Raw genomic sequence first — 16,763 nt, forward strand, 5'->3', positions numbered from 1 at the left:
TACGAAAATTGCTTCACAAGTTGATATTTCATATCTGATCCCAAAAAAATAAGTGATAAAGAATCCTTTGCAACTTGTTTCTTAAATTATGAGTAGGCAAAGTAATAAGAGACCAGAGAAATAAGGGAATTGATGAAATGACTTCTATAAAGTGATTGAAACTTGTAATTGGCATATTTGTGGACCAGAAAAGGTTAAGTGATATTTTGTTAAAAGGTTGCAAGTATATAAATTAACTACACTTTAGTATAGAGTAACACAGTGTGTTCTCTCTCTCTTTTTCTTGCTGATTATTCTCTTATTATTATTATTATTATTATTTTTTTTTTTTTTATTCTTCTTCGTTTTCTTCATTTCATTATCCTCATTCCCCAAGACACTTAAAATTGAACTGGTGGGCCTATGATTAGGTCATCACCTTCCACCAAAAGAGTCATACATACATACATATACCAAGGCTTTTTCCCCCTTACTAGGGAGGTAGCCAAAAAGGAAAAGGCATAAAATCATTCCCACCCATTCCATCCCCGAAAACACTCCACACCCCTCCACCCTCCCTCCCATCTTAGCACCCCCTAGATGACGGGTCATCCAAAAGAGTCGGTAGATAAATATGTTACCCAAGGTCTCCTGTACAAGAGTATGGAATTTGTGCTGCAGGTTGAAGCTTGATCTTGGTGTTGTCAGTGTGATGACTCGTCTTGATCCTGCCTCTCCTGCATGGGTATCACCTCTGGTAGACTCAACACATTGGTTCCCGACACCAAAACAGTTCCTCTATGGAACAAGTGTAAACAAAAATGCCGAAGATGCCACCACCATATGTAAGACTTGGAGCTTATTATACAACACTTCCCTTCACCCACTCACTCCTGTCAACTGCACAAAATCTCATCACTGAATGACATGGACTGAATTGGTGGCTGTGGAGTCTCGTGCAAGAGAGAACAGGGCAACAGATCAGTAATAGTTCAATAATCCTCTTCTCTCCCCAACCCTCTGCCCCTCACTCCTCTTTGCTATCCTCTACTTTTCTTTACTCGTCCTAATTTTTCCCCCCCCACTCCCTTTCACTCTGTTTCTCTTTGTCATGGTGTGCTTAAGTCTGTGTTTCATGGCTATTTTTCAAACACTGTTTACATACATTGTTGTATTTTTAACCCAATGGCCATGCTGGTGGGTTCATTTGGTGTTAATATTTGTGGGTGAGCATGTATTAATGTAAAGATATTAACATACAGTTTTAAATTGCTACTAAACATATTTTGCTGCCTGTCTTCATATTCAAGGAGGCAAAGAATGAAAACCAGTAATGTCTCTTACAACTTGAGGACGTGGTTAGTTAGAATACGTTCTACTAACCCCCCTCAGCAATAAAAGGAAACTAGCTCAGTCTTCAGATTCCATAAAGATAAGGAAAGACTACCCTCGTATTAAGGGGAGTATTGCCTGATGCTTAATGGAATTTTATGGAGTCTGAAGACTTGATGCAATTATAAAGAGAGTTTATGCAGTATGCCATGCATCTGCTGTGTAGCCAGCTTACTGGTATGGTGTGATGGAATTATAAATTTAATTGCTTGATAAAGATGTGTGCTTGTGTGTGAATTGTAGTGTTTGTATTATTGGAGTCGGCATTGTATACAGACTCTTAAAAGGACGGGTTAAACTTCCCCAAGCACCCTACTCCTTTGTGCATGCACATGACAAAGTTGAATTGTAGTGCCTGCACCATAGTGTGTATTATTTAGTTATAAGCTTTTTACCACAAAAGTAAATGAAATAGAGAAAAATCTTTTTGTACTTGTGTGCATTAAGATAAAGTTGCTTCATGTGTAATAATAACCAGTGGTGGGCGTTGCGATAAGTAAAGCGATAATATTGCTTTAACCGGAAAAATTTATCGCTTTCAAATTTCCCGCGATAAATCCAGCGATAAAGTAGAAGACGAAAAACCGTTACATCGGGAGGTTACAGGCTCATTGTTACGCGGCAAACAGATATGGTGTTTTAAGTGGGAAAAAAGAGATTTTTAAATGGATAAGTAGCAAAAATTGAGTATTTTTGTATTAATCGCTTTAAGGTATCTTGGAAATTTATCGCTTTATCATTATAGGACTAATTTATTGCTTTATCGCAAAATTTATCGCTGCCCACCACTGATAATAACCTAGGTAGTTGACCAATCTTCTCTAAGGTGAGGCTCCTCAATATGAGGACACAGAACAATAACACTATTTTTCCTTTCAAGTTTGTATTGCCTGTGTGCCTTTTCTCTTTTATTTATTATTATATTTATATTGAGAGACTTCACAAAACATTTCTAACAAATGGGTGTGGTTACTCTGTTCATCAAAGCATGTAAACATTTTCTTTTATAAGACATTTATGTTGGAACCAAAATAAAAATTACAGGATCACAGTAACATACAAAAGAGGAGGGTGGGGAAATTAACTACAGTGAGACCTCTCATTAACGGATGTTAATTAGCTGTGTTTGCGGTGTTTTCTCCGTGTTTTCGGTGTTTTGGAGTGGATTTTGGGTGGCATAGTGATTGCACGCACTAAACAACATCACCAAAAACACAGCTAATTAACATCCGTTAATGAGGGGTCTCACTGTACAGTGGCCGCGAAAAGTTTGGGCGCAAAATTATAGGCGCCCCAACTTTCCCCTAAACTCAAAACATGCGAAAAATACAACTTTCCACCCAAACTTTTCGCTATTTTTCAATGCTAGCGTTTGTACCCGTATTTAGCCGAGACAATACACACTATTTGGCAACTCTGTTTAGGCGCACTCAATGTCACATGGAGTCACTTTCTAAACATCTCTCACGGAGAGTAGTCTTTTTTTTTTCGGTGGTCTCTGTTTTTTTGCCTTGATATCTCCGTAATGGGAAGTGGTAAAGAGCTGGAAAGAGACACAGTTGTTACAATCATAACCCTCTATAAGGAGGGTTATAAGTGTAAAGATATTGCTACTCGTGTGGGAATTGGAGTGCGTCAAGTGCAAAAGTGGACCAAGAAATTTCGAGACGAAGGAAGTGACATCATTCCTACTCAAAAGCATCGCTCTGGTCGGCCAAGGAAGATATCAAATCGTACTTCTACGGTTCTAACTGCCTCCTAATAACCGTAGGAGGCAGTTAGAACCGTAGAAGTACGATTTGATATCTTCCTTGGCCGACCAGAGCGATGCTTTTGAGTAGGAATGATGTCACTTCCTTCGTCTCGAAATTTCTTGGTCCACTTTTGCACTTGACGCACTCCAATTCCCACACGAGTAGCAATATCTTTACACTTATGTTATGATTGTAACAACTGTGTCTCTTTCCAGCTCTTTACCACTTCCCATTACGGAGATATCAAGGCACAAAAACAGAGACCACCGCAAAAAAAAGACTACTCTCCGTGAGAGATGTTTAGAAAGTGACTCCATGTGACATCGAGTGCGCCTAAACAGAGTTGCCAAATAGTGTGTATTGTCTCGGCTAAATACGGGTACAAACGCTAGCATTGAAAAATAGCGAAAAGTTTGGGTGGAAAGTTGTATTTTTTGCATGTTTTGAGTTTAGGGGAAAGTTGGGGCGCCTATAATTTTGCGCCCAAACTTTTCGCGGCCACTGTATATTTAGTGTCCTAAGCATGCTGCACCTTTTGTGAATGCTTTTGTGCAATCACTTGGCATAACATACAACTGCGTGTCTCCTTGCATTCATTGGCAATCAATATTTCATTCAGGTTTTCTCTTTAATGTTTCAGAATATCTATTAATTTCTTTCACTTGTTTCACGTCATAGCATCTAATTTACATACAAAGTAACTTTGCCTGCTTGAATGTGTGCCAACGGAATAGTGAAGTTGTCCTGCCATTACCTGTTTTCGCACTAACACCTAAAATGCTTTGTGTCTTACCACTTTTAACCCTAGGGCACGCAGCATGAAACGCTCTGGCTCTGCTTCAAGTATTCCAATTGCTGTATCACCAAATGTCAGGTAAAATACCTCACCACCTTGGAAACAGATGGTATCAGTGTAGCATGGTATGGGTAAAATAACTAAAAATAACTATAGTATTTGATAGCTAATCTGCACTGTAGTTCAGACAGTTTCTCTTTGGATTAGTCAGGAGTATGTATTTTATACATGTGTAAGTGTAATATATATATATATATTATATATAATATATATATATATAATATATATATGTAATATATATATATATATATATATGTAATATATATATGATATATAAATATCATGGCGTAGAGTCATGTTCTTTTTCATATGATTAATAGCATTATAGTAAAAAATAAAAATAAAAAGTTATAGAAACAATATTGATTGAATTCAGGAATGCATAATTAAGTCACATGATTTATTGAATGAATGAATGAAAGATGAACGAGTTTTATCCACATAAAAACTGGGATGTGGAGGGTTTCTTACAGGAATTTCATTGTGTATGAAGTGGGTGTTTTCTTAAAAAGCTAACCATATAAATATGTTTAAAGCATTCCATTTAACAATTTCCTTTCATAAAGCACAATTTCTCACTGAAATTTAATCCTCTTTCCCAATGTTTCTTTTTATTTCATTATTAACCTCCCTTTCATGATGAATGGTATAACTTTGGGTACCTTGATTACTCATGATCAGGTATACATCCGTGGACTTACATACTCTTTCTCTATCAATAACTATCGCACAGCATAAAGATCTAACACACACACAACTGTAAGAAATTTTGAGGCAAGGTTTGACAAATGGAAGAAAAAAAATGAAAAGATAGTACCCCTTGAGCATTGCTCCTACGTTGTACACTACAATTAGGTAAATACACCTCAAGCTGACCAAAGCAGCAGAAAGAATAAGAATATTTCAACATTGGTGCAAAATATTCATAATAGTTAGGGATTCATGTACGATCCAACTTTCATCCTATACACCAGCACACTTCAATTACAAAGCAACACAAAAGTTTCAGAATTTTTTAATTCTTATGTATTTACAAATTAATTGATTTATTCACACTCTGAATATAATTGTTGGACAAGGCACACACTCGTTCTATCGTCTCAAAAAAAAAAAAAAAATAAGATAAATAAATAAATTGTGTACACACACAGACCCACACACACACATTATTGTTAGAGAAAGAGAGACAGGACTTCACAAGCATAGTTTCTTTCCAATACACTATAATTAATTAAATATATATCCTTTTCACATCTTAACTGACCACATGTGTACCAAGCACATGCATACATGCATCATTCAGAAATCATTAAATATATTTTGTGTGAAGTTGCCCAAAGTTTGCCATGCCTCCATTTCAGCATTTTCCTGGTCTTAAATTCTCTTCTCAACTTCAGGTACTACACTCCTACTCTCTCCAGTCGGCTAAAAGAAACTGGCATTAGGTAATTGTGTAACAAACAGCCTCGTAAAGACGTGGAGTGCTTAAGTGTGAATGAGAGGGTGCATCCTCTTGTAGCCTTTGTTTATTTGTTTGGCTAAAAATAAAAGAGTGTATGAGGCAAAGATCTGTCATGGTATTTTTCACAACCAGCTTGAATGTATCACTTTTAAAGTGGATTTGACACTGCACCAGCTTTAAGTGATATTTTGCAGTACATATATGAAAAGGCATTTTCCCCCATAGAAGGGGGGGTGGCCATATTTTGCTGTACATAGTCAAAATAGAATGAGGTATCAAATAAAACCTGTTATGCTCAAGTAAAAACATAAAATGAAGTTGCCGTACGGATAGATAATTACATTAGATCATTTATAGATTAAAATATTATAGATCTGGCCTTAGCTTCATTCAGTGCCCCACAATTTGCAGGACGCAACCAAATTTCCATTAAAAATGTAGGATTATGAACGGGATGATTAAGCCTCAACGGATTTATATTTGTATAGAATTGGTCCTTCATTTTCTCCTCCCAGTTTTGAAATTATACTGTTCAATCTGATTGTATGTGAACACTCCAAAATTTCTCCTATCTAGTAAGAATAAGATAAATCTTTTGCTTTTTTCCATCAAAATTTGATTGCTATAAAATGGGACTTTCCATTGACCAACCTTTGACTACATACTTTAACTCTGCATGCTCTACTTGTCAATATCTTCTCTGATTTGTTTTTTCTTTATTGAACCACTTTCTTTGCACCATTTGATTTTATTGTTTGCTTATTTAATTTTCCTCTGCTTTTATCCTGTTGATTTCATTCATCTTGAGGGAATACTAACTTTTCATGCTTCAACAAATCTTTCTTTCCCCTTTAGGACAAGAATACCAGTATTTGTGGGCTCCGTCACAGATCTGGCACGGTAAATTGGTCTAAAGCTCAATTGTTAACTGCATGAATGGGCATCTACTGTTTTTTTTAACTGTGGTATTGTCATTGTGGTTGCTCATAATATTTTGAGTTTGGGATATTTGTGGATGTGAGAATGATATGAGGAACAGAGTGCTGGAATGTGCAAGTTTTATGTCAATGCAATGTAATCTCGTGCTGGAAGACTGTACAGTCTGTTTTTGAGAAGTGCATTAATAAGTATGTATTACAGTTTTTGAAAGACCAGCTCTCTGTTTAGAGTGAAATTGCCCATAATATTGGTTATGTAGTAGTCTGCTGTGATATTGCTTTTGATTACTTATTACTGAAGATTTTTTTTTTCTGCAGTTTATTTATTTTGCCGTTCTTGCTTTATTATAGTATTGCAAGTGTTGGTGTCTGATATTGTATATGGAGTAACAAATGCATGTATCATTCCTCACAAATTATCTGTGTAATTGCAATATAATTTGTATTCGGTTGGGTGAAGTTATTATTGATTTTCAAAAGTTCATGCACTTGCTTTCTTTTGTTTCAATTGGCAGTTTTATTAACTACAGTTTTGGATCTAAGTATTTCTTTCGTTTTAATTGGCCGTTCTTATTAAGTACAATTTGGATCGAAGTCTTCTTTTTGTTACAATTGGCAGTTATTATTAAGTACAATATGGGTAAAAGTCTTCTTAATTTTTTATGTTCAAATTTGGATTGGTGTTTTACTTAACAAAGAAAGTGATATCAGAGAGAAATTAGTCCCAGATGTCAGTTGTCATTTTCCCACAGATATGGACATGGTGCACTTCTAGCATAAAGGTCAATACAATGTGGCCAGTGGTAATCACACACAATGGATGCTTGGGATATATGTCATAATATAATGGAGCACACTAAAACTAATTTAACTAACCCTAAAGTGTGCTCTTCACATGTGATTTATATGCACTGAATATTTGTTACTAGAAACTACTTAAACACACAAATCCAGGCAGTTTGCAACATGTAATCATAACATGTAATGGATGCTGGAACCCCCAAAACTCTATTTTTTTTTAACCAAATAACTCATGGGACTAATATCTGTTTTACATTGGATGGATGATTAAAACGGAAACATTACACTGATTTGTGCAGTCCGCTTCCAAATATCCCAACATCCCCATAACTGTCATGACCACATGGTCTAGCTAACCCCAATTGTTTTACCTAATCCACCTCTCCCTTACCCCAGGACTAGCAGCAACCTCTCGGGCTCCACCTCTAACCTCTATGCTGGTGGAACACTCAGGTATTGGATTTAACCCTCCTTGTATAGAAACACTTAAAATATCAGGTAACAAAGTGTGCATATATAAGCAGCAGGACTGGAGACATTTGTTCAAAGCACAGTTCATACTAACAGTGAAATGCACATTGAATGTGATAAAGTTGAAACAGTACAGATATTTTGCAGTACTTAGCTCATATCTTTTATTTTCTCAACTCTGATTAATCAGTTGTGTAAACAAATCAAGAAATAAAAGTATTGAGTATTACATATGTTGCTTAAGGTATGGAAGCTTATGAGGCTTGTAAATATAACCCATGTTCTGTTCAGTATAATGTGAGAAGCACTTATGTTCACATGTTAAAGGAAGGAATGCAATGTGTTTTGAAGGATACTAAAGAATATAAGCCACAATTTAAAGCAGGGAAATAGTTTTGTTTACAAGAAATACTATGCAGATCTTTTGGAACCATGAACTAATTGGATGAGCATGGTTGTTCCTAAAATTCCCTTTGTTTTATTCACAGTCAAACATAACACACGGGCTAATGCCCCAGAAATAATGTTCTTTCAACATAATGGAGACACATTGCATGCCATTATATTTTGCTCAGTAATATCATTCATTGCATGGTTAGTTTTGGAGACTTATCTTTGTAGTTATATTTTGGTAATTATAGTAGATTTCATTATAGTTGCAGAATGAATCTACACTTAATTCTAGAATGTAGTGGTTGGGGTATTTTAAGATTGAAGTATAATTCAGTTCTCCATATTATCAGTCATCAGAAAAGGATACAAAGTAGACTAACAGGTTAAGTGAGAAGTACATTTCTGAAGGGTTTAGGGACTATTAATACATATACTCTGCTTCAAAAGGTCTGAGAAAATTGAGATTTCTTTGGCAACATTACCAGCTGATTGCATTATGTTGTTACCACACTAGTGAATCTTGTTCTTCTCAGACATGTTGGAACAGACTAGTTCAAAAGGATATTGGAAATATATTTAACCTCAACATTTTAAGAAAAAATATATATATAATAATAATAATGTAAACTTGTAGAATACAAAAGTGGTTAAATATGTTATACCATTGAATTTTGGAAAACTCTAACAATGTAAGGGTTAAGGCTTAACATATATTTCTTACTAATTTGACAGGTCAAGAACATCTTCAACAACTAGTCTTTCGTCTAACCATTCCTCTAGCAAAATTCCAACATTAAGGTAATAATTACCAATAAATTCAACACCCCTTTGGAATGTTTCCTGTGGATATAGTGTTTAAGGCTAACATCCAGTAACAAGGCTTTTGTGAGAAACTAGAAATACATGTTGAAAGCCACATGAAAATTCATGTATCACTGTATATGTATGTATACATACATTTGTGTATGGTTGATTGAAAATGAGTGACTGTATGGAAATGTGGACAAATAGCTGAGAAAAACAAGGGTGAAAAAAAAAAAAAAAGGGAGATGAACAATTGTCATTTTGGTTATGAGTAAATATGGATAGGACATGGAAATAGGAATGTCATACAGTCATTGAAAGTAGGTGTAGATGAAGTGGTAGTGAAGGATTGTTATTTCTCTTCCATTTCTATTGGCTTTTTTCATTTTTGGTTTTCACAACTAAATGTAGTTTGAACAGAAAAGGGTGAAAGGGACAGATGTGAGTAGAGTGAAAGGGGCGAGTCTTAAAATCTCTTGTTGCTCAGTGTTCTAACAGATCCCTCACAGTTTCATTCACTTCAGGGTACTATTTTTCCTTCAGTTACCACCACCACCCCCTCCTACTACTACCACTAACATATTCTGCAGGACCACCGGATGCAAATGTCAAGCATTGATTATTCTCCTTTTGAAAAGCTGTATGTATGTTTGTGTGTATGCATACATATACATCAAATAGCTTATGTACATATATATTTCATTGCTCCCTATGTACATATAAATATATTTCAAAGCTTCTAGTTAGTGGAATGAACTTAGTACTAGTTGATTGTTTTCCAAATACATGGAGTATCAGTCTCTCTCTCTCTCTCTCTCATGCATTTCCAGTAATGGTTTTGTATTGGTGTATCATATGTTCGTCTCTGGAACTCATGTGGATTGTAGATTTTACCTAATTATGTAAATAGCCTACAATCTCATCACTACTCTTCTCATCCATTAATGAAATAATATCCTGAAATATATGCAATAGAAGTTGTATTTCCTGCAAAACATAATGATTGCTGGTATGTTAAGACAAACCTTTCATTTAAGTGTACAAACATGTACATTATCATTTCGCAATTCCCGCACACATGCAACACTGGTGTGGTCAGTTGTCTTTAACTAATATAGAGTCTTAAATTAGATTTGTCTATTTGTGGTTATATGCTGATAACAATTGTTGCCCTAGTTTCACTGACTGAAAGCTTGCAAGTTTAGGGAACAGTGACAGTACCTGTTACTAGTAGTACCGTACTTCAAGATGGGCTGCCAAGAAAATAATCTCCCTGACACCTATCTCGAAAACTTAAGATGCTGCCCAAACGGGGTGACAGTCTAGACCAGTCCCAAGACTACCAACTTCAGTAGCATTTCCTCCACCATTTTACGTAAGGAGAGCAGATAACTTTTAGCAACTGCTCCTCCCCTTCTACTTATACAACATGGACAGTAGTCCAAAGTTTCTTCCCAGAAATGTATTGGAAAGCCCAGAGACCATTGCAAGCCACTTTGTGGGTGTAGGTTTCCAGTTGACAAAACTTTAGGGAGTAGTTATTATTGCAGTCCTGCAGTAGCTAGTGACAGTCAATGGGCCCTCCCATAGATCACTCAAGGAAGGAACTTTGAAGAACGTTACTTGTGCTTTATTCGTGTGGCTCAGTGAAATCTTGAGCCCAGTCTAAGATGAAACTGCATTTCCAGGTGGAAGTGAGGCTGTTGATAGGTTTTGAAAATTGGGTGTGGGGAGATTATTCTTTCTTACATCTATCTTGCAAGTAGTTTTCATTGTTTCCCCTGATTTGACCACAAACTATAGATCTCTTAAAGTGGTCAGTAAGATTGGAATGTATGTTCCATATTTCCATACCACTTGTGTGTAGGGAAAATGTATATACACTGTATATATGTACATATTAGAATCTTATTTTGTGTGGATAAATCCATTTACTTCCATGATATAAAATAAAAGTTGGCAACAGCCAGTTCCCAACATGGATTAAATCATTCTTCAGTTGTATTACAATATGAAGTGAAAGTATATTTCTACACTATTTTAAAGGATTTACCCATGGATAAAAACATGTTATTGTTATGCAACAAGCACGCTCGTTACCAAGGTGATGAAATAGGAGGAATTGTGTAAGTGTGTTACTTTTGGTGTGGGTATCTGTTTCAATACATTTGCCTCCTTTGTAAAGTGTTAGAGGCCATTTTATATGCCGATTTCAATTTCTTTTATCTCAGTTAAAGTAATTTTATTTATCAAATGCATATACTTATCAAATGCGTATACTTTACACCCCATACACAGAATTGGCTGCACGTATGACAACTTGGGTTAACTTAGTTAATATCACAAGTGTTATTTAAAATATAAAAGACTGTAACTTGCTAATTTCCTAATCTACATAATCTTCGTGTCTGGAAAACTTAACATGGATGAGAAAAGTGGTTTATAATATCTCGTATCTGAACCCTTTAAAAAAAACTCTCCAATCTCTGTCTATTAACTGTAATATGTGGTTGGTAGAGGTATAATAATTAGTGTTGTGTAGTATGTAGTATTGTAAGTCCTCTTGCATTATTTTCAGACCAAAAGCCTCCTTGCCAAATCAACCAACATCCAAGATTTCAACTACTACAAGGTAATAATATATATATAAATTTGAGGTCCTTGCTCTTCAGGACAGTGCACACCTCGAAAGGTTCAAATTTATTCTCACAATACAGTTGTCACGTGCACAAAATGTTTGGTCATTTGCAGAAATGGCTATCATGATTTAGTGTCACATGCTTGATGAAAATTCAGAATCGTGTTCAATGAATATAAGCAGACACATATCATGCTTTTGAATCAATTAGATATCAAATGCCACATGTGAAGGCAATACAAAATTGTTTAATCAGTGTTACTGGATTTTAAACTCTTCATAACAATTTTATAGAGTCCATGACATTAAACAAACTAAAATCAATCAGTGAAATTTCAGTTACTGCAAGGAAAAAATAGTATGATAAAATACCAAAAGGTAATCACAGAAACATATGTAGCACAAATCTTACATCTAAATGTAATTAATTTAGAGGGGCATTTCAAAACAATACACAATATTTCCTCCCTAAGCATCCAATATTAATCTTCTTGGTAATGAGTATTGTCACATCAAGTCAATTTATTGTCTTGCAAAAAATTAACAATGCACACACTGTACTAATTCAAGAATGTAGATTACTTCAACCTTATATATAATGAATTTACTTTCATCTTTTAACAGTGGTTTAATTCTTACTAGGAGTAATTCTAACTTGTGTAGAATAAAATTCTTAGTTATTAATGATCCCTTATCTTGGAAGGAATGCCATTATCTTGCTACCACTGTTCTGTAGATAGACAGTTAACCCCATTAACAAAGTAATAGCCTTTGCCGACTTTGGTCTGGCTAATTTCAGATGATTTAGCCGAGCTGAAGGATAGATTCGTGTTTGAAGGGATTATTTGCTCCATTCAACCCCTTTAACGCAGTTATGATCGTCATAGGTTTTGTTATAATTCAACTGAGGGACACACCTCAGGATAAAGGGGTTAATATTCTCCCAAAGGCATGCCATGAGAAGATAATCAGGTTGTGAAAACTTTACTGATGAAGTATCTCTTTCCAGGACTCGGACTCCCAGCGGTTCCAGCCACAGTGGCGCTTCTAAAGTGACTAGAAAACCTTCAGGAGCATCGGATACTCCTACAGGAGCTGCTAGGAAGACAGGAATCGCTGGACGGAAATTGTAGAATTTTCTGTGAACCTGCTCGTAGATGCCATTTGTTTTGTTGCAATGTTGAATTACAAATGTCAAAATAATTTTATATGAAAATACAATTATCAGGATTTTATAAGTACCTAAACCATAGATTGTAGAATCTGGGAATTCGTGGGTAGTGACAGCTACAGAATTCTTCTCAAATAGACGAAATTTATTATATAGTTTATTTCATGACAATTTTTTTATTTTAACTTATACACACGTGATATCAAAATGTGAGATATTGTTGAGGTTTTGAAGAAATACCTTGCAATGTTGAGTGAATTTTATAGATTTGTACGATTGAGGGAAGTCGGTGTATTGCAACAATAACTGACTGTTCGCCTAGTACTATAATGTTCTTGGACATTATTGCAGTGCCTCAAAGTCTAGGTTATGGAAGGTGAGACGTAGGTGGCAGTGAAAGACAGATTGAATCACAGATGAAAGCAGTTCTGTATTCTAATGGCTACAATGCTTTGTTGTATATCATATGTGCTGTGCACAACATTTCACTATAATCATGAGCATTCTGTATTTAAAAGCTTCATGCTGCATTGCCTTATCAAGGGATATATAAACCAGATACGATATGTCCAGCACTACTTTGCATTGTGATACTGTGGCTGGTTGGTCAGTGCCACAATTAAAGCTGGCGGTGTGCTCTCGGTGCATCGTAGCTTCAACGCTTCACAACCATTCCAAGTGACATATCTTGTTCAGTGTTGAATAGGTTGTAATTAATTCGTCCCCTCCAAATCATAAACCACTACACAAGAACACCACAAAATTTCTCTAAGTCATTATATTAGTGGTGAAATTCAACAGTGGGTCCAAATTGGTAACTTGTGTTGTGAGATCCCGCTTTTTGTTGTGAAGGGTTACAGTTTTATTATATGAGATCTCACTCATTTTTACATAGCCAAATACTAAGCTTATGATATGTCATCATACAAAATTGTGAGGGTCCAATCAGCTGATAAGGGTTGGCCTCAAATCTAACCCTTTCTCTAATTATGGTGTAATGAAAACACTAGATCCTCACTCAAATAATGCTTCATACCTAACATTTTTTGTTTGGCCTCACCACAGTAATTTTGGAGTTATTACTTATTTAATGGGGAAGCTGCAGGTTGCCAAATACATAAATTTTTTGAAATGATAAAGTTAACGATATATATTGATTGTTGCTGACGTGAGGTAGGAGATTTGTCATATCCTGAAGGAGTGTAATGGTGCTTTTTAGTCATTTATAGCATTTTGATTAGTTTCTTGTCCTTTTCTCTGTCTGCGCCTAAATGCAACTGTATGTTGAACTGTGAAAAGTAGACATACACGAATTTGTGAATGGTGAGAATATATAGCGGGCTCCCACATCCTTGCATTACTTAGTGTAATGTAAAATTGCTGGGGAGTATAACAACAAAATAGGTGGCTCTGTGAAGAGATTATTCCTTTGAGGGATACAGTTATTTGGGGCAATGGATGAGACTGGTTCCGGGGTATTAATTGCAACGCTACCATCTTATGTTGCAAGGGTCCTCATCCATTGCGTCAGATATGCTGTTGAACTCTAGATCTTTTTTCTCTCCTTGTTTTCTTTTTCAGTTGTATGAATTCTATTACAAAGGCTTAACTATTCAAATCTGTTCATGTTTTGTTTTTGTTGTACTTTGTTTTAATTGTTGTAAATATGTAAGACAAAAATGATGATGAAGGCCCAGTCTTTTTATAGTGGGATGCTGCACAAAGGGAGCATCTGCCGGACTTCAAACACGATGTACTAAATTTTTGACCAGAAGAAAAGGTACATGTCTTAATAGAATATTTTTTGTATTTAAAATGCTGATTATGATACTAATGCTTCAATAATAAACTGTTAACATTCAATCATTCTTTTTCTATTTTTCTCTCCCCCATACACAAAAAAAATATATATTTCGTTGAATGTGATGGTTTGTTCAATGTTTATTATTTTCTTAAAGGTATTTTCCATATATATATATGGAAAGTTATAAAAAGATGTTTTGGAAAGAAATCACGAGAGGAAGAGGAGGCGAATCACGTAGAGAAGAAAAGGTGAAAGGTGCAGATGGAGAGATGATAATGGAAGAGAAGGCAGTAAGAGGAAGATGGGCAGAGTATTTTTGGGTGATGCTAAATGTGAAGGAGGATAGTTGCAGTGGGAAGTGCTAAGAAAATGACTAATGAGTGAGGAGAAATAAGGAAGTATGAAGTGAAGTTAAGATGAGAGCAGGTAAGGCACCTGGTTTGGATGGATGCCATGCAGAATGTCTAAAAAAAAAAGGAGGTACAGTGATGATGGACTGGCTGGTGAGGTTATTTAATGTTTGTTGGAGAGAGGGTATAGTACCTGTATAGTTCCACTCTACAAGGGTGAGTGTAGTATTTTCAGAGGGATTAGCTTGTTAACCCCTTCCATACGGTGCCGCACACGTAGGCATCATGGGGAGCGAGTGTATTCGGGAGGCTGCCATATCGGCGTCTTGATTATATTTATTGTAGTCGCCCCTCCATAATGACATTCTTTCTAATTCTTTTGTAATCGCATTTTCTATGGTTATCAAAATTCACGGGTGAAGAGAGAACGATCGATATAAGCGGTGACTATATTTTATGATGAGAGTATTATTACGACACGTCGTACGGCTGGCATTGGTTGCTGCCACCGAGATCTAAGTCCATGACGCCTACGTGTGCGGCACCGTATGGAAGGGGTTAAGTGTAGTTGGGAAGGCTTATGGGAGGATCTTAATTGAGAGAAACAGATTGGTGAGGAATAATGTGGATTTAGGACAGGTAGAGGTTGTGTAGATCAGATTTTTGTGGTAAGAAAGATATGTGAGAAAGCTATAGGGAAAGGTAAGGATGTTTTTTGGGCTTTTATGGATCTGGAAAAGGCTTATGACAGGGTAGACAGGAAGGCAGTGTGGGAGGTTTTGCAGATATACGGGATAGGAGGAAAGCTTCTAGGAGCTGTCATGAGTTTTTACGAAAGTAGTAGAGCATGTGTCGGGAATAGAAATGGAGAGAGTGACTGAGTAAATGGTTTGAGGTAAAGGTGGGACTTCGTCAGGGATGTGTTATGTTGCCCTGGCTGTTCAACTTATATATGGATGGGGTGGTGCAAGAGGTAAATGCAAGGGTGGTGGGTCAGGGATTGGAGATGGCTAAAGAAAATGGAGAAAAGTAGGAGGTGAGCCAGCTGTTATTTGTGGACGACACTGTGCTTGTAGCAGGATCAGAGGAGGGATTGAGAAAGTTGGTGACAGAGTTTGGGAGAGTGTGTGAAAGAAGAAAGTTGAAGATAAATGTGGGTAAAAGTAAGGTGATGAGATGTACAAGGGGTGAGGGCACCAGCAGACTGGAAGTGAGCATTAAGGGAGAGCAACTGGAGGAAGTGGATAGTTTTAGATACTTGGGTGCAAATGTGGCAGGAGTGGAGGTGGGGGTAGAATGCAGATTGAGAGAAGGGAGTAAATGCCTTGGTGGATTAAAAAGTGTAATGAGAAATAGACATTTGGAAATGGTTGCTAAGAGTAAATTTGTATGAAGGAGTGATTGTGCCAACACCACTGTATGGGGCAGAAACATGGAACATAAGAGAGGAAGAGAGAAGGAGTTTGAGATGAGGTGTCTGAGAAGTATGATAGGGGTTACTAGGATAGAGTGAGAAATGGGAGTGGTAAGGGAGTTGGGAGATAGGGTGGATGAAAGAGTATTGGGATGGTTTGGACACATGGAAAGAATTAGTGAAGAAAGACTACTAGAAGAGGTATGGAAGGCAGATGTGAAGGGGGTGACCTAGGATGAGATGGATGGATGGGGTGAAAGGGGCCTTGGGGAAGAGGGGAATGTCTGTTGAGGGAGGACAGAAGAAAGGGGTGAATGGAGAATGGTTGTATATGGATGATGTGATGCATGAGGTGGAATGGGTGGGGGAGGTAGTATGTGTGAGAATAATTTGACGCAGTCCAAAGGTATTTCTCCCCGTCTTCTCCTTTTCTGCATGAGGGGACGGAGAGAGGGGGTCTCGCCGATTTAATGAAGTGACCTCGCTGTGGATGTGCTGTGTCTTGCAACACTGCTTCTGACCCAGGGCAGTGGAAA

The 16,763-nt window shown here is 36.6% G+C and overlaps 1 protein-coding gene across 50 annotated transcripts in view; it reads left to right on the top strand.

Moving 5' to 3' along the window:
* Positions 1–14,522, top strand: part of shot (dystonin-like protein short stop) — an 805,796-nt gene extending 791,274 nt beyond the window's left edge. For 28 of the 50 annotated variants that reach the window (XM_076177258.1, XM_076177260.1, XM_076177256.1 and 25 more), the window contains 7 exons: positions 3,934–3,999; positions 5,379–5,426; positions 6,299–6,343; positions 7,579–7,635; positions 8,779–8,844; positions 11,429–11,482; positions 12,498–14,522. In XM_076177258.1, the coding sequence (XP_076033373.1) occupies positions 3,934–3,999; positions 5,379–5,426; positions 6,299–6,343; positions 7,579–7,635; positions 8,779–8,844; positions 11,429–11,482; positions 12,498–12,621 (460 nt within the window). In that variant the 3' untranslated portion in view covers positions 12,622–14,522. The remainder of the gene's footprint in view (positions 1–3,933; positions 4,000–5,378; positions 5,427–6,298; positions 6,344–7,578; positions 7,636–8,778; positions 8,845–11,428; positions 11,483–12,497) is intronic. The other 22 variants (XM_076177216.1, XM_076177232.1, XM_076177245.1 and 19 more) reach the window with 15 other exon arrangements.
* Positions 14,523–16,763: the final 2,241 nt, after the last annotated feature.

Source organism: Oratosquilla oratoria, chromosome 40 (genome assembly GCF_046742065.1).
Source record: "Oratosquilla oratoria isolate Oo_2021 chromosome 40, ASM4674206v1, whole genome shotgun sequence".
Taxonomy (NCBI): domain Eukaryota; kingdom Metazoa; phylum Arthropoda; class Malacostraca; order Stomatopoda; family Squillidae; genus Oratosquilla; species Oratosquilla oratoria.